Source organism: Oncorhynchus mykiss, chromosome 10, assembly GCF_013265735.2.
Source record: "Oncorhynchus mykiss isolate Arlee chromosome 10, USDA_OmykA_1.1, whole genome shotgun sequence".
NCBI lineage: Eukaryota > Metazoa > Chordata > Actinopteri > Salmoniformes > Salmonidae > Oncorhynchus > Oncorhynchus mykiss.
In genome coordinates this window covers 9,406,763-9,425,175 of record NC_048574.1, presented here as the reverse complement: position 1 = coordinate 9,425,175, position 18,413 = coordinate 9,406,763, and the positions used below count along the sequence as shown (strand labels likewise).

Genomic DNA, 18,413 nt, shown 5'->3' with positions numbered 1-18,413 from the left:
CCCGTGGAGAAAAGCACACGATCTAACTATAACACACAAAGTAAGCAAAACAATGAAATGCATAATTCCAACATTGCCTTAAGATGAATTAGATACTAATGAGATAGACCAATATAAGCAATATAACAATGGAGATGTTAAAACTACGGCATGAGGAAAAGACGAGCGGATAAGAGGCAAGCCGTGATTTTGATTAAGATGGATGTAGTCGATTCTCCCTGTACACCAAGTCAGAACCAAAGGATAAATAACGGGGGCATGTAAGCAGACAATGAAAGCTCTTACAATATCCGATGATTTAATTTCTCTAAAAACAGTCTATAGGCTACATGTGCACCACCAAGTCAGAACAGCAGGCTAAGTTCTGAGGGGGAGGACCAAATTATTAGTTTGAGACACATGGACTACTAACAGTTTACTACACAAAAAACACTTAGTATTACTTTCTTAGCTACAGTTGATGTCGGAAGGAATGGTTTATTTAAGCTTTCATTTTTTTCATCATATTCCCAGTTGGTCAGAAGTTTACATACACTCAATAAGTATTTGGTAGCATTGTCTTTAAATGGTTTAAGGTAACATTTCAGGTAGCATTCCACAAGCTTCCAACAATAAGTTGGGTGAATTGTAGCCCATTCCTCCTGACAGAGCTGGTGTAACTGAGTCAGGTCTGTAGGCCTCCTTGCTCGCACAAGCTTTATCAGTTCTGCCCACAAATTTTCTATAGGATTGAGGTCAGGGCTTTGTGATGGCCATTCCAATACCTTGACTGTGTTGTCCTTAAGCCATTTTGCCACAACTTTGGAAGTATGCTTGGGGTCATTGTCCATTTGGAAGACCCATTTGTGACCAAGCTTGAACTTGAACTCAAGACTGATGTCTTGAGATGTTGCTTCAATATATCCACATAATTTTCCTGCCTCATGATGCCATCTATTTTGTGAAGTGCACCAGTCCCTCCTGCAGCAAAGCACCCCCACAACATGATGCTGCCACCACTGTGCTTCATGGTTGGGATGGTGTTCTTCGGCTTGCAAGCCTCCCCCTTTTTCCTCCAAACATAACGATCGTCATTATGGCCAAATAGTTCTATTTTTGTTTCATCAGACCAGAGAACATTTCTCCAAAAAGTATTATCTTTGTGCAGTTGCAAACCGTAATCTGGCTTTTTTATGGCGGTTTTGGAGCAGTAGCTTCTTCCTTGCTGAGCGGCCTTTCAGGTTATGTCGATATAGGACTCGTTTTACTGTGGATATAGACACTTTTGTACCTGTTTCCTCTAGCATCTTCACAAGGTCCTTTGCTGTTGTTCTGGGATTGATTGGCACTTTTTGCGCCAAAGTACGTTCATCTCTAGGAGACAGAACGCAACGTCTTCCTGAGCGGTATGACGGCTGCTTGGTCCCATGGTGTTCATACTTGCGTACTATTGTTTGTACAGATGAACGTGGTACCTTCAGGTGTTTGAAAATTGCTCCCAAGGATGAACCAGACTTGTGGAGGTCTAGAATTATTTTTCTGAGGTCTTGGCTGATTTCTTTTGATTTTCCCATGATGTCAAGCAAAGAGGCACTGAGTTTAAAGGTAGGCCTTGAAATACATCCACAGGTACACCTCCAATTGACTCAAATTATGTCAATTTGCCTATCAGAAGCTTCTAAAGTCATGACATCATTTTCTGGAATTTTCCTAGCTGTTTAAAGGCACATTCAACTTAGTGTATGTTAACTTCTGACCCACTGGAATTGTGATATACTGAATTATAAGTGAAATAATCTGTCTGTAAACAATTGGTGGAAAAATCACTTGTGTCATGCACAACGTAGATGCCCTAACCAACTTGCCAAAACTATAGTTTGTTAACAAGACATTTGTGGACTGGTTGAAAAACGAGTTTTAATGACTCCAACTTTAGTGTATGTAAACTTCCGACTTCAACTGTATTTCCCTGGCATATTGCATAATTTATGCAGCAGCATACAAGACATATTTTTGGACACACCATTGTTGTGCTGTGGCGCGGCGGTCCTTCATGTGGGTAAACTTTGTTATCAAACTTTGTCCTCAAAGTCTGGCGTTCTTTTGGATGAAGTCATGCTCGATTGACAGCATGGCCAATGTAATCAACATTGTCTGGCCCACGGTGTTGCGCGTGAATGTGTTTCCCTTTATGCTTGGAAAACAGGCTCTTTCAGACAGATGTTTTAATTCCTTAAATCCAGACTTGGACCACACACCCTCTCCACCGAATAACAGGCACGGGAAAAAAAATAGTGATTGTTTTACCAACACTTGCAGTTAGCCACTGATTCCTTCCAAACCACTCATTGTTTAATTTGCGATTTATGACTTGTTGTGTAATGTTTATGTCCAATGGTCGATGACCATCAATATGTTTAATCTGTAATTTGTCTTCATATAACAACGATTGAAAAGGATTTGGCAGTAGATTGTCGACGTAATTCATGATTATGACTGCTTGTCTACAGTGGCTTGCGAAAGTATTCACCCCCTTTCCATGTTTCCTATTTTGTTGCCTTACAACCTGGAATTAAAATGGATTTTTGAGTGGTTTATATCATTTGATTTAAACAACATGCCTACCACAAAATATTTTTATTGTGAAACAAACAAGAAAAAAAACAAAACAACAGAACTTGAGCGTGCAAAACTATTCACCCCCCCCAAAGTAAATACTTTGTAGAGCCACCTTTTGCAGTAATTACAGCTGCAAGTCTCTTGGGGTATGTCTCTATAAGCTTGGCACATCTAGCCACTGTGATGTTTGCCCATTCTTCAAGGCAAAACTGCTCCAGCTCCTTCAAGTTGAATGGGTTCCGCTGGTGTACAGCAATCTTTAAGTCATACCACAGATTCTCAATTGGATTGAGGTCTGTGCTTTGACTAGGCCATTCCAAGACATGTAAATGTTTCCCCTTCAACCACTCAAGTGTTGCTTTAGCAGTAAGCTTAATGTCATTTTCCTGCTGGAAGGTGAACCTCCGTCCCAGTCTCAAATCTCTGGAAGACAAAAAGGTTTCCCTCAAGAATGTCCCTGTATTTAGCGCCATCCATCATTCCTTCAATTCTGACCAGTTTCCCAGTCCCTGACAAAAATAAAATAAAATAAAATAGCAGATCCATACCACAGGCGGGTTGCAGGAGAGTATGTTGGAGTTGATGTTTAAAAAACATTTTAAAAATATATATGAACTATATGCAAAGAAAAAAGTTATATACACGAGACACGACAAGACGAAGACAAAGACGCCTGACTTCTACGGCATCTTGGATTAGGGAGACATATAATTTTGAGCATATGATTGACAGAACACTGAGCAAATCACGGCGCAACTAGAGAAGATTACCAACGCCTACGCTATGTGCATTCGCTGAACTGCCCCTCCACCACAGAAAACGCCTGCATATTGGAGCTGCCTTACTCAATAAAGAGACCATGTTTGTATGCAGCTTTATTAAGTAAGGGAATGTTTTTTTTACACTGTTTGTAAACTGATATGTGACATGCAAAAAACAGGCAAACTTTAATTTATTTTTCTATTTTTTGGGGGCTAAACAGGTAAGGCTCTGCCCCACCTGCCCTGAATGACAGGTCAACACTACTAGGCAGGCCAAAACTCCTTCCCACCAAAACAGGCTGAAAATTCAAGCTCTCTTTTCAAAATGCTCTTACATTAAAAGGGCATTATCATAATTTTCACAATATTATTCCAAACCTCATAGTGTGGAAATATATTCACAACACGGGATTATCATGTTTTTGTCTGCACAGGGACTTTAATGATTATGTTGAGGGTGAAACGTTATTTGAGCCAACTGTTTCCTTAATGACTACATTTCCCAGAGTGCCTCAGCGTTGTATTGATTTGATAAGCAGCCGGAAAAGATGATTACAGAGGAAATGTCATCCTGACTAGAGGTAGGACTGTAGCCACAAGGTATTAAATATGCAGTATTATACCCATTAACAACCCATTTTTGTGTAAATTTACTTTGGTGTATACATAGTTAAGTTTCAAGTATTCAAAGATATAGAAAACGTAGAAAAGATGTCACATTATGTATCATTTGTGTCTGTAACTGGTAGCTAGCATTAGCTGACTAGCCAGAAAGATAGCTTTGTCGCAGAAGTAAAAAAAAATGTTGGGATGAAGTTATCAGCTAGCTAGATAAACAAACCTAATGGTAGCTATTATTATGTTTATGTGTCATGTCGCTAGCCTAGTAACAGTGTTAAAGAGCAAGCTGACGTTACTAGGCTAGCTAGCCGAGGGTGCAACTGAACAGTCAGAAGATTATGGATATACTGACAAGATGCATGTCTCTCTGCCTTAACAATGGGAGCCGTCCAGCTCTCGCCTATCGTTTGGCTCCCGAGTGGGGCAGCGGTCTAAGTAACTGCATCTCAGTGCTAGAGGCGTCATTACAGACCCTGGTTTGAACCTGGGCTGTATTACAACCGGACGTGATAGGGAGTCCCATAGGGTGGCACACAATTGGCCCAGCGTCGTCCTGTTTGGGGTTTGACCGGGGTAGGCTGTCGTTGTAAATAAGAATTTGTTCTTAACTGACTTGCCTAGTTAAATAAAATTTAAAATAAAACTATATGCTCAAGGGTGTATATATATTTATTTCACATTCTCTCTTTGACTTGGTGAATACATCTCATTATTGTAATCCCTTTTTGAATATTCGATGAGGGGTGTTGATGTCAACCGCCTGTATTCAATGGAGATAAATGCTATGTTACTAGCCTCATTTCATGTTGAGACAACTCTGATATAGTGTTTTTTCTCAAAGTTGCCTGGATGTCACGTGTTTTACTTCTATCAATAAACTCATGACATTACAAAACGTATATTTGAACAAATAAACCTCACATAGTAAATAAGCCATTCATTTTTTGTTGACCAAATTTGACACTCATTGACCTCACAAAAAGTATTTGCTAGGTGGGCAGAACAATGAAAAAATGCCTGATTTTTTTTTTTTGCTGAGTTGGATCTGACTGAAAGCTAGAGACCACTGATCTAGCTAGTAATGTCACTGGCAGAATTGATAGAGAATGTGAATTCTATGATTTCTATGGTCAGATTTCTATATCGCAGTGTAGTGTAATGTAAAAACTGACTGCAATTCCTCCTTCTATGTGAAGTTTTGTACAGGGAGAAAATTCAATGGAATCCTCAGCAGACAAGGAGTCTGAGGCAGTCCTTGACAGACTTGACTCTCAGACCAATGTTAGAGTATCTGAACAGCATGAATGTCCAGACGGCCAAAGCACTGCAGCCCACAGGGGTACTGAGCAGGGGGACGATGCTTTCTTTGACTGTGAGGAGTCTCTGAATGGAGCAGACGGCTCCATGGGTGACAGACAGAGAAGGACTGACTGTTCAGAAGCCCCAGCATTATTCCAGGAAACAGAGGGGTGTTCACCAAACACAGAGAAAAAACACGTCAATGCAGAGTTAGGAGAAGAAGCCGAGTTGTCAGGGGAGAGAACTACATTATTGGGAGGTGAAGAAGAGGAGGGAAAAGAAACGTGGGATGAGTGCACTGAAGAAGACAAGAGTATGGCAGTTGAAGGGGGAGATTCTGATACTGAACTGAATGAAGAAGAGAACGCCCCTCCTGAATTTGATGAGGAGTATCTGAGACAAGTGGAGAAAGACATGACCGAGGAGGAAACAGAGGTGAACTTCTTCATCCTAGTCAACAACAACAAAAAATGTGCGCAATTTGAAACTCTACAACCATCATTTGGTCGTCAGTAAGTTGGCAATACAAGAGCTCAATCTGATTGTTTTTTTTGTTGCTGTGCCATAGAGCCGCCGAGAGGAGAGCATGAGCCTGAAGGACAAGGGGAACAGTCAGTTCAAGAGTGGAGGTAAGCTGCTGTAGGCTAAGCTGCTGTAGGCTAAACTGCTGTAGGTAAGCTGCTGTAGGCTAAACTGCTGTAGGCTAAGCTGCTGTAGGCTAAGCTGCTGGAGGCTAAGCTGCTGGAGGCTAAGCTGCTGGAGGCTAAGCTGCTGGAGGCTAAGCTGCTGGAGGCTAAGCTGCTGGAGGCTAAGCTGTATACTGCTGGAGGATGGATGTTTGAGAAAACGTGGCCAACAGGATCTTAGAGAATGATTCACTTAAATTATTGCTGATATGTAATCTTTTTACGTGAGTAAAGTACATGTCGGTAAAGTTAATTATGCGAGAAATGTCAGTGGAAACTCATTTGTGCTTAGATATTGACATAATGACCGATGACGCAATGACATGTTGTGTGGTCCTCCCACTACGGCTCGTCGGGAAAAGCATGCAGTTTATGAAGCTACAGATTAAATAAATTATGATTAACTTCACAGGGTGATGGATGAGCTTCATGCTTCTTTCCAATACATATCGAGGGTCTTAATTCTGGTGACATGATGATCGATACTTGGTTGCTGGTTGACAAATTAAATAAAAAAATTGTCCATAATAATCTCATCAAGTATAACCAGTGGTTCCCAACCAGGAGTACTAGGACTCTTGGGGGTACTTGAGAAGACTCATGAGACCAACAGAATACTGGTAAAATGCACAAGAGGGGGTACTTCAGGGGTACTCTGGACAGAGCATCATTCAGTTGGTGGTACAGTAACTGAAAGTTGTAACCCGCTGATGGTGGCTATACCCGTACTATATCTTCGAGCTGTTGGCTAAAAGACATTTGCCAGTACAAGAGTGGGCACACTCACTATATAACGCACATTTGTTTTGTGAGAAAACCATCATTAGGGTTGAAAATGCGATGGAAACCCATTTAATTTTTTTATTTTTTTATTCAGTACATGTGAATTTAACCACAAAAGGTATTTTTATGTGCACTATGTCATCACGCACAGTCTTTTATCCACAACAAGTCCAGATTTCTGATTTTTGAATATTCACATGATAAACCGTCACCAATTGGATGGAAACCTAGCTAGTGAGAATCGGCCCCAAAATGTGCTTTAGTGCTAACATACTGTTCACATTAAAGCTGTGTCTGTGTATACAGTGCATTGGGAAAGTACTCAGACCCCTTCCCTTTTTCACACATTTTTTTATGTTACAGCCTTATTCTAAAATGGATTAAATAACATCCTCATCGATCTAAACACAATACCCCATAATGACAAGCGAAAACAGGTTTTTAGACATTTTTGCAAATGTATAAAACATTTATGTATGTATTCAGACCCTTTGCTATGAGACTCGAAATTGAGCTCAGGTGCATCCTTTTTACATTGATTATCGTTGAGATGTTTCTACAACTTGAGTGGAGTCCACCTCCGGTAAATTCAATTGATTTGATTTGGACATGATTTGGAAAGGCTGTCTATATAAGGTCCCACAGTTGACAGTGCATGTCAGAGCAAAAATCAAGCCATGAGGTCGAAGGAATTGTCCATAGACCCCCAAGACAGGATTGTGTCGAGGCACAGATCTGGCGAAGGGTACCAAAACATTGCTGTAGCATTGAAGGTCCCCAAGAACACAGTGTCCTCCATCATTCTTAAATGGAAGATGTTTTGAACCACCAAGACTCTTCCTAGAGCTGGCCGCCTGGCCAAACTGAGTAATCGGGGGAGAAGGACCTTGGTCAGGGAGGTGACCAAGAACCCGATGGCCACTCTGACAGAGTTCCAGAGTTCCTCTATGGAGATGGGAGAATCTTACAGAAGGATAACCATCTATGTAGCACTTCACCAATCAGGCCTTTATGGTATAGTGGCCAGACAGAATCCAGTCCTCAGTAAAAGGCACATGAGAGCCCGCTTGGAGTTTTCCACAAGGCACCTAAAGGACTCTCAGACCATGAGAAACAAGATTCGCAGGTCTGATGAAACCAAGATTGAACTCTTTGGCCTGAATGCCAAGTGTCACATCTGGAGTAAACCTGGCACCATCCCTACGGTGAAGCATGGTGGTGGAGGCATTATGCTGTGGTGATGTTGTTCAGTGGAAGGGACTGGGAGATTAGTCCGGATCGAGGGAAAGATGAATGGCGCAAAGTACAGAGACATCCTTGATGTAAACCTTCTCCAGAGTGTTCAGGACCTGCGACTAGGGCAAAGGTTCACCTTCCAACAGGACAACGACCCTAAGCACACAGCCAAGTCAGCGCAGGAGTGGCTTCGGGACAAGTCTTTGAATGTCCTTGAGGGGCCCAGCCAGAGCCCAGTCTTGAACCCAATCTAACATCTCTGGAGAGACCTGAAAATAGCTGTGCAGCGACGCTCCCCATCCAACGTGACAGAGCTTGAGAGGATCTGCAGAGAAGAATGGGAGAAACTCCCCAAATACAGGTATGCCAAGCTTGTAGAGTCATACCCAAGAAGACTCAAGGCTGTAATCGCTGCCTAAGGTGATTCAACAAAGTACAGAGTAAAGAATCTGAATACATGTGGAAATGTGATATTTCGTTGTTTCTTTTTATACATTTGCCGTTTTTGCTTTGTCATTATGGGTTGTTGTGTGTAGACTGAGAGGGGGGGATGTAATCAATTTTAGAATAAGGATGTAACGTAACAAAATGTAGAAAAAAGGCAAAGGGGTCTGAATACATACCGAATGCACTGTGTACTGTATGTATGTGTACACCAGCAGCAATGCTTACATGGATGGATAATTGACTGACACTTCTTCATATCTTCCCAGAGCACACTGAGGCAGAGGAGTCGTACACTGCAGCTTTAGGATTATGCCCTGTGTGTTCCAGCAAGGAGAGAGCTATCCTCTTCTCTAACCGTGCTGCTGCCCGCCTGCACCTGGTAAGAGTGATAGCTAGTAACATTTAAACTTAGCCAAGTGGTGAACTCTTAGGGCCCTTTTTTAAGGTAATCCGGTTGGGTATTTATAACCCTTCTGAGGTCTCCTGAATGTCAGTCTCAAGACAGCTGAAGTCTACATTTTTATTGCACAATTATATCACGTAAGCCCAGTGCTTACCGGACATTACTTTGACACTGACAAACAGAGTCTGTGATCAATAAACATGACCTTGTCTTGAATCCATCAATATCCTAGATGTGTGGAGACATTGTAGGCTACACTATGAGGAAATTATAGTCCTAAAAATGCTTTCCAGTTTCACTGACCAGCTCAGTCGCTGGTGATGGCCGACGAGCTCGTGCCAAAAGCCTCTCTCTTGTTTTACTTTGTAAAAAAAACAATATTTGAAAGTCAGTGGAAGCTGCTGAGAAGAGGACGGCTCATAATAATGACCGGGATGGAGTCAATGGAATGGTATCAAACACATGGTTTTCATGTTTGATACTGTTCATTCCGTTCCAGACATTATTATGAGCCGTCCTCCCCTCAGCAGCCTCCACTGTTGAAAGTTGATAAAATATTTTGGTAGCCTACAAACTGATATAGTCTTCTCTTTTCAGCAGGAGCCATTTGCTTTCCAACCTGTGTTTTCACACGATTGTATTTTAAATATTGCCAAAGGCCTGTTTTGTCTGCATGCTGTTCGCTGACAGATTTGCCACGCATTCCCGACTCTAGGCATGCCTTGTTATTGGGCTACATACCATCCACAGTTAGGCTATTTTTAAAGAAGCTATTGATCCTCTGTGGCCAAATTATAGGCATTCTCATGGTGTACTAGGCTATTCAGAACCCTTTATATAGCTCCTACAGAACCCTTTATATAGCTCCTTCAGAACCCTTTATATAGCTCCTTCAGAACCCTTTATATAGCTCCTTCAGAACCCTTTATATAGCTCCTTCAGAACCCGTTATATAGCTCCTTCAGAACCCGTTACATACAGTGCCTTGCGAAAGTATTCGGCCCCCTTGAACATTGCGACCTTTGGCCACATTTCAGGCTTCAAACATAAAGATATACAACTGTATTTTTTTGTGAAGAATCAACAACAAGTGGGACACAATCATGAGGTCCGTCAAAAGCTCAGAGAGCATCATGAAGAACAAGGAACACACCAGGCAGGTCCGAGATACTGTTGTGAAGAAGTTTAAAGCCGGATTTGGATACAAAAATATTTCCCAAGCTTTAAACATTCCAAGGAGCACTGTGCAAGCGATAATGTTGAAATGGAAGGAGTATCAGACCACTGCAAATCTACCAAGACCTGGCCGTCCCTCTAAACTTTCAGCTCATACAAGGAGAAGACTGATCAGAGATGCAGCCAGGAGGCCCATGATCACTCTGGATGAACTGCAGAGATCTACAGCTGAGGTGGGAGACTCTGTCCATAGGACAACAATCAGTTGTATATTGCACAAATTTGGCCTTTATGGAAGAGTGGCAAGAAGAAAGCCATTTCTTAAAGATATCTATAAAAAGTGTAGTTTAAAGTTTGCCACAAGCCACCTGGGAGACACACCAAACATGTGGAAGAAGGTGCTCTGGTCAGATGAAACCAAAATTGAACTTTTTGGCAAGAATGCAAAACGTTATGTTTGGCGTAAAAGCAACACAGCTCATCACCCTGAACACACCATCCCCACTGTCAAACATGGTGGTGGCAGCATCATGGTTTGGGCCTGCTTTTCTTCAGCAGGGACAGGGAAGATGGTTAAAATTGATGGGAAGATGGATGGAGCAAAATACAGGAACATTCTGGAAGAAAACCTGATGGAGTCTGCAAAAGACCCGAGACTGGGACGGAGATTTGTCTTCCAACGACAATGATCCAAAACATAAAGCAAAATCTACAATGGAATGGTTCAAAAATAAACATATCCAGGTGTTAGAATGGCCAAGTCAAAGTCCAGACCTGAATCCAATCGAGAATCTGTGGAAAGAACTGAAAACTGCTGTTCACAAATGCTCTCCATCCAACCTCACTGAGCTCGAGCTGTTTTGCAAGGAGGAATGGGAAAAAATGTCAGTCTCTCGATGTGCAAAACTGATAGAGACATACCCCAAGCGACTTACAGCTGTAATCGCAGCAAAAGGTGGCGCTACAAAGTATTAACTTAAGGGGGCTGAATAATTTTGCACGCCCAATTTTTCAGTTTTTTATTTGTTAAAAAAGTTTGAAATATCCAATAAATGTCGTTCCACTTCATGATTGTGTCCCACTTGTTGTTGATTCTTCACAAAAAAATACAGTTTTATATCTTTATGTTTGAAGCCTGAAATGTGGCAAAAGGTCGCAAAGTTCAAGGGGGCTGAATACTTTCGCAAGGCACTGTAGCTCCTTCAGAACCCTTTATATAGCTCCTTCAGAACCCTTTATATAGCTCCTTCAGAACCCTTTATATAGGTCCTTCAGAACCCTTTATATAGCTCCTTCAGAACCCTTTATATAGCTCCTTCAGAACCCTTTATATAGCTCCTTCAGAACCCGTTATATAGCTCCTTCAGAACCCGTTATATAGCTCCTTCAGAACCCTTTATATAGCTCCTTCAGAACCCGTTATATAGCTTCTTCAGAACCCGTTATATAGCTCCTTCAGAACCCTTTATATAGCTCCTTCAGAACCCGTTATATAGCTCCTCCAGAACCCTTTTATATGATCTGTAAAGAAATACTTGATGAGTTGCAGGGTCATGTCTATCAGAGCGGAGAGAGGGAGAAAGATCATATAAAGGGGATCTCATTCCAGTTCTGTGAGCGATACTGGTGTTCTTCTCACACAGCCACGGCTACTTGTTGGTCTCAAGTATAGGTTACAACGTTGTGCAAACCTTAAGCCCTGACCGGCCCGGCCCAACGCGAATCAACTCTTAGAATATCAACCCTGGGCTGGAAATCTACTTTTTTTTTCACATCACGACTTTGAGGGGAGGGGGGGGGGGGTGTAGGAAGGAGAATTAACAAAGAGGCAAGACGAATGAACTTTGATCTCTTTTATCTGCATTTTTTTACATAGCAAAAAGTGAAAATTATGTTTCATGCCACGATAGGTACTGGATCCGGTCAAATAGGTTCCGGAATTAAACAGTCCAAAATGGAGAGGTGCAGGATCCTGTTCTAGCAGGCTAAAATGAAGCGCTGAGTAAACCACCATTATCTCCCAAGAGGGTGGGGCTAAGAGAGACAGATCTCTTGTGACCCCTAGTGGTGCTCTACTGTAGCTACATGCTACATAAGTTTAGGATAGGTTTGACTGGCATACACAATCCCTACCTGGTTATTCAGATGGCTCGGGTCAAGACATCAACAGGTCATTTGGAATTGATGTCATCTCTTGTCATAACCTTTCCACCCAAACAAATACATAACAAAATGGTGACTGCTGAGTTTGAAACACCTTTCCCCCCTCCCCCTAATAGGATAAGAATGAGAGAGCCATCGCTGACTGCACCAAGGGTGAGTCTGTTACGTCTCTGTTCTAATTCCACAATGCCAGACGATTGAACTGTCTGGGACATGGCGTGCCAGACGATTGAACTGTCTGGGACATGGCATGCCAGACGATTGAACTGTCTGGGACATGGCATGCCAGACGATTGAACTGTCTGGGACATGGCATGCCAGACGATTGAACTGTCTGGGACATGGCATGCCAGACGATTGAACTGTCTGGGACATGGCATGCCAGACGATTGAACTGTCTGGGACATGGCAGGCATGCCAGACGATTGAACTGTCTGGGACATGGCAGGCATGCCAGACGATTGAACTGTCTGGGACATGGCATGCCTGCCAGACGATTGAACTGTCTGGGACATGGCATGCCTGCCAGACGATTGAACTGTCTGGGACATGGCATGCCTGCCAGACGATTGAACTGTCTGGGACATGGCATGCCAGACGATTGAACTGTCTGGGACATGGCATGCCAGACGATTGAACTGTCTGGGACATGGCATGCCAGACGATTGAACTGTCTGGGACATGGCATGGCATGCCAGACGATTGAACTGTCTGGGACATGGCATGGCATGCCAGACGATTGAACTGTCTGGGACATGGCATGCCTGCCAGACGATTGAACTGTCTGGGACATGGCATGCCTGCCAGACGATTGAACTGTCTGGGACATGGCATGCCTGCCAGACGATTGAACTGTCTGGGACATGGCATGCCTGCCAGACGATTGAACTGTCTGGGACATGGCCTGCCTGCCAGACGATTGAACTGTCTGGGACATGGCAGGCATGCCAGACGATTGAACTGTCTGGGACATGGCAGGCATGCCAGACGATTGAACTGTCTGGGACATGGCAGGCATGCCAGACGATTGAACTGTCTGGGACATGGCAGGCATGCCAGACGATTGAACTGTCTGGGACATGGCAGGCATGCCAGACGATTGAACTGTCTGGGACATGGCAGGCATGCCAGACGATTGAACTGTCTGGGACATGGCATGCCAGACGATTGAACTGTCTGGGACATGGCGTGCCTGACGATTGAACTATCTGGGACATGGCGTGCCAGACGATTGAACTATCTGGGACATGGCGTGCCAGACGATTGAACTGTCTGGGACATGGCGTGCCAGACGATTGAACTGTCTGGGACATGGCGTGCCAGACGATTGAACTGTCTGGGACATGGCGTGCCAGACGATTGAACTGTCTGGGACATGGCGTGTGCTTCTTTCCAAGTATATTGTGTGTGAAGAAGACACAATTCCCACTCCAGAACACTGCTTCAACCAATCCAGGCGTATGATCGAAATCACTGACGCCAGCTGCAGATTTGGATAAATGCCATTTGTATTATTCATACCCATCGCTACGTAACTAGCACTCCTTGTCCTTGTTTTCGTCACCTCCAGCCATAGAGTTGAACCCAAACTACATGCGAGCGATCCTGCGGAGGGCAGAGCTCTATGAGAAAACAGACAAGCTGGATGAGGCTTTGGAAGACTACAAGGCTGCTCTGGAGAAAGACCCCGACCTGCCTTCAGCCAGAGAGGCCTGCATGGTTAGTAGCAACCACTGACATTTAAACTAGAATATAAAATTGTTAGCAGAATAGAGAAGGCTTACATTTTAAGTCACTCTTCGTCTCCCAAGTGGCGCAGAGGTTTAAGGCACCGCATCACTACAGACCCAGGTTCGATCCCGGGGTGTATCACAACCAGCCGTGATCGGGAGTCCCATAGGGTGGCGCACAATTGGCCCAGCGTCATCCGGGTTAGGGGAGGGTTTGGCCCGGGGGGGGGGGGGCTTTACTTGGCTCATCATGCTTTAGAGAATCCTTGTGGCGGACCAGGCGCCTGCAGGCTGACCTCGGTCGTCAGTTGAACAGTGTTTCCTGACACATTGGTGCGGCTGGCTCCCGGGTGTTAAAGAAGCACGGTTTGGCAGGTCATGTTTCGGAGGACGCATGACTCGACCTTTGCCTTTTTCGACCTGTTGGGGGGGTTGCAGCGATGAGACAAGATCGAGAAAGGGGGTAAAATACACTCCCCCAAAAAACATATATAAAAAAAACACAGTCTTCAGTAAATGTACATTTCATGTCGTAGTTATTAACACATGAACAGTATTGTGTAAAGGTTTTCATTTTACATTGAATGTTGTTAGGTTTGTCTTTGGCGAAACCCAAACAGTCATTATAATCAATAATAATGAAGCGTTTGACACGAGGCCCAGTTATTAAACCAGTTCATTGATTTCGCTTGTTTAATAGCTAGGGTGTCAAATTCATCAAATAAATAAAAAAATGCCTTACTGTTAAACATGAAATATTGAATGCTAGGCAAACGGAAATGTCTTGGACAAAGATGTGTTTTTCATCTTTCCATTCAATGAGGTTTGTGGTTGACAGTTTCTATGTTCCTGATTTGTTCTGAATGAGGCTCTGCAATAATAACAGGAGCCGAGTAGCAGCTCTTACTAATGTAGCCATGAGGGGGAGGCTTACACAACACAAGCTCACAGCGCCTGCATCCCAAAAGGCATCCTATTAGTCCCTTTTAGAGTGCACTAACTAGTGCACTAAGTGCAATACATAGGGAATAGGGTGCCGTTTGAGGCGCGACTTGGACTGGCCTGGAATAGAAGCTTTCCTCCATCTGAAATGCACCATCTGACACTAAATGGTCTCCTAAAATACTCTCGTCTTATCTCCTCAGCCCCGACACACACCGGTACACACACATACACTTACCAGAGAATCAACTCCTCCCAACAACTCCACAGTTAATTATACTGAACAAAAATATAAACGCAACAAGTGTCAGTCCCATGTTACGTGAGCAGAAATGTTCCATACTCACAAAAAGCTTATTTTTTTTATCTGATTTTTGGGCACAAATGTGTTTACATTCCTGTTAGTGAGCATTTCTCCTTTGCCAAGATAATCCAGCCACCTGACAGGTGTGGTATATCAATAAGCTGATTAAACAGCATGATCATTACACAGGTGCACCTTGTACTGGGGACATTAAAAGGCCACTCTAAAATGTGCAGTTTTGTCACACAACACAATGCCACAGAAGACTCAAGTTTTGAGGGAGTGTGCAATTGGCATGCTGACTGCAGGGATGAACTTGAATGTTCTGGTGGATAATTGAAATTTCATTTCTCTACCATAAGCCACCTCCAACATTATTTTAGAGAATTTGGCAGTATGTCCAACTGGCCTCATTCGCTGACCACGTGTAACCACGTCAGCCTAGGTTCTTCCAGCTTCTTCACCTGCAGAATCGTCTGACACCAGCCACCGGACAGCTACTGAAACTGTGGGTTTGCACAACTGAAGAAAATCTGCAGGAACTGTCAGAAACCGTCTTTGGGAAGCACATCTGCGTGCTTGTCGTCCTCACCAGGGTCTTGACCTGACTGCAGTTTGGCGTTGTAACCGACTTCACTGGGCAAATGCTCACCTTCAATGGCCACTGGCACGCTGGAGAAGTGTGCTCTTCACGGATGAATCCTAGTTTCAACTGTAACGGGCAGGCGTCGTGTGGGTGAGTGGTTTGCTGATGTCAACATTGTGAACAGAGTGCCCCCTGGTGGTGGGGTTATTGAATGGGCAGGCATAAGCTACGGACAACGGACACAATTGCGTTTTATCGATGGCGATTTGAATGCACAGAGATACCGTGACGAGATCCCGAGGCCCATTGCCGTGCCATTCATCCACCGCCATCACCTCCGTGTTTCGGCACGATAATCTGTATACTACTTGGAAGCTGACAATGTCTCAGTTCCTCAGTGGTCTGCAGACTCACCAGACATGTTTGGGATGCTTTGGATCGATGCGTACAACGCCGTGTTCCAGTTCCCGCCAATATCCAGAACCTTCGCACACCCATTTAAAGAGGAGTAGGATAACATTCCACAGGCCACAATAAACAGCCTGATCAACTCTGTGAAGGAGACGTGTCGCACTGCATGAGGCAAATGGTGGTCACACCAGATACTGACTGGTTTTCCTGCACCCCCAGGAAAACATTTCAAAGACATAAGTACAGTGCTTTTTTTTTGTTTTCTGTGGAAAACAGTTGAACATCTGTATTCCCAGTCATGTGAAATCCATAGATTAGGGCCTAATGACTTTATTTCAATTGACCGATTTTCCTTAAACTTAAACGTCCCTTTTTCAGGACCCTGTCTTTCAAAGATCATTAGTAAAAATCCAAATAACTTCATAGATCTAGACCTGCAGCTCTCTAGATGGAAGATGCTATGTAGACATGCAGCACCCTAGATGGAAGATGCTATGTAGACATGCAGCACCCTAGATGGAAGATGCTATGTAGACATGCAGCACCCTAGATGGAAGATGCTATGTAGACATGCAGCACCCTAGATGGAAGATGCTGTGTAGACATGCAGCTCCCTAGATGGAAGATGACAGTGATTACAAAACAGAGGAAAGGGCTCCTTCTGACTTGAGATGGATAATGAGGTGTTACTGTGAAGGGTTTACCTCCCGCTAGCTCTAGTGCAGGGGTCGGGTGTAATGCAGTGTTCCCACCACAGGGATGTTGCCAAGACAACCTGAAGGTAAAGTAGTGGAAAGTGTTTTATTCTGTGAAGTTCCATTCCAAACAGTGCTGGTAGGATGAGTACAATATAAGATCAGCAGAAGGTAAACTGTATCTGCCAGTAGTCTTCACAGCAATCAGGCACATGGCTAGTCATTTACCTCGACTGTCTGTCTCCCTCTCCTCCGTACAGCGGCTTCCACAACAGATCCACGAGCGAAATGAGAAGCTGAAGGACGATATGATGGGTATGAGATCACCAACTGTTTTTCTATTGTTTTGCATAGATTGCACCCCCAGGAAAACATTTCAAAGACATAAGTGCAGTGCATTCGCAAAGTATTCAGACCCCTTCCCTTTTTACATGACAAAGCGAAAAAAAGGTTTTTAAGAAATGTTTGCAAATGTATTAAAATAACATTTAAAAAATTAAGATTGCTTATTTACATAAGTATTCAGATCCTTCGCTTTGAGACTCTAAATTGAGCTCAGCTGCATCGTTTTTTCCCCCCATTGATCATCCTTGATGTTTCTACAACTTGTTTTTAAAGACTAAAGTACATTCACTGACTAGCAAAAAAAAAACAACAACGGTGCCTTGTGATATATTGTAAATAATATTGTTGTCAGGTGAGGGTGACCCCTAAAATAACATGTGGTAGGGCCGGTTCTGTTCCATCATGGTCTCACTATAAGGTTGTGTGGACCCAGTTGCTACTCACTAGGCTGGGAGTGGGGAACACATTTCAACTGCTTGGAATTGAAATTGACCACGAAGCGGTGTGTAGGGAGGGAGGCTCTTTAATCAACATTTCCTATTAATTTGACCCTTGGAGCTGTGCTGAGGAAAACGTCTCACTTCTAAAGTACCGAGTTTGTAGAGTAGAACAAAGCTTAACCATACAGTGTATTGGAATATCCTCTCATTTGCAATTGTCAATAGAAAAATACTGACTTCAAGTAAGTGTTTTCATGTGTTATTGGTCATTTTTGTTTTTCATCATCATTTAGCTTTTTAATGTCTCTCCCTATCTATCTGTCATTAGGCAAACTGAAGGACTTGGGCAATATGTTCCTGCGGCCATTTGGTCTGTCCACATCAAACTTCCAGGTAAACCAGGATTCGGGCACTGGATCCTACTCTGTCAACTTTGTTCAGAATCCTAACAACAACAGATCACAGCATGAGGAGCCTGTCTGAGAGCCGTCGTCACACCTGGCTTGGCCACCCATCCTCAGAGCTAAGAGAACAGACAGTCAGGATCTTCCACTGGTGTGTCAGAGTGGGATCCATTTTGAAATTTAAAAGACTTATTTAATTTAATAAGATTGTGTGTGTGAGATGGTGGACAATCTGAAAGGGTCATTAAATGATCAGTGACTGTTCATTTGCTGCGTTGTCTTTTTTAAAATGTTATTTTTATGGAGCGATTTCATTTGCCACTTCTTTGACGTTAGGATTTGAGGATTGAAAGTGTCATAGGCCTGTAAACACTCAGGTTATA

The 18,413-nt window shown here is 43.3% G+C and overlaps 1 protein-coding gene across 3 annotated transcripts; it reads left to right on the top strand.

The window, feature by feature from the left end:
• Positions 1-3,851: 3,851 nt before the first annotated feature.
• LOC110533398 (tetratricopeptide repeat protein 1) lies at positions 3,852-18,292 on the top strand. 3 transcript variants are annotated; one of them, XM_036989643.1, is made up of 8 exons: positions 3,852-3,940; positions 5,177-5,714; positions 5,848-5,908; positions 8,698-8,810; positions 12,290-12,326; positions 13,744-13,892; positions 17,102-17,156; positions 17,955-18,292. In XM_036989643.1, the coding sequence occupies exons 2-8, from the start codon at positions 5,199-5,201 to the stop codon at positions 18,107-18,109; spliced, it is 1,086 nt and encodes a 361-aa protein (XP_036845538.1). In that variant the 5' UTR covers positions 3,852-3,940; positions 5,177-5,198; the 3' UTR covers positions 18,110-18,292. The 3 variants fall into 3 exon arrangements, with proteins under 3 accessions (XP_036845538.1, XP_036845540.1, XP_036845539.1); XM_036989644.1 differs by having other exon boundaries at positions 3,902-3,959; XM_036989645.1 differs by lacking the exons at positions 12,290-12,326; positions 13,744-13,892.
• Positions 18,293-18,413: the final 121 nt, after the last annotated feature.

Excerpts from the sequence above, each read along its gene's own strand:
- LOC110533398 (XM_036989643.1), top strand. The coding sequence starts at position 5,199 with ATGGAATCCTCAGCAGACAAGGAGTCTGAGGCAGTCCTTGACAGACTT. Across the intron at positions 5,909-8,697 it reads CAGTCAGTTCAAGAGTGGAG|AGCACACTGAGGCAGAGGAG; the intron begins GTAAGCTGCTGT and ends ATATCTTCCCAG. Across the intron at positions 17,157-17,954 it reads GCTGAAGGACGATATGATGG|GCAAACTGAAGGACTTGGGC; the intron begins GTATGAGATCAC and ends ATCTGTCATTAG.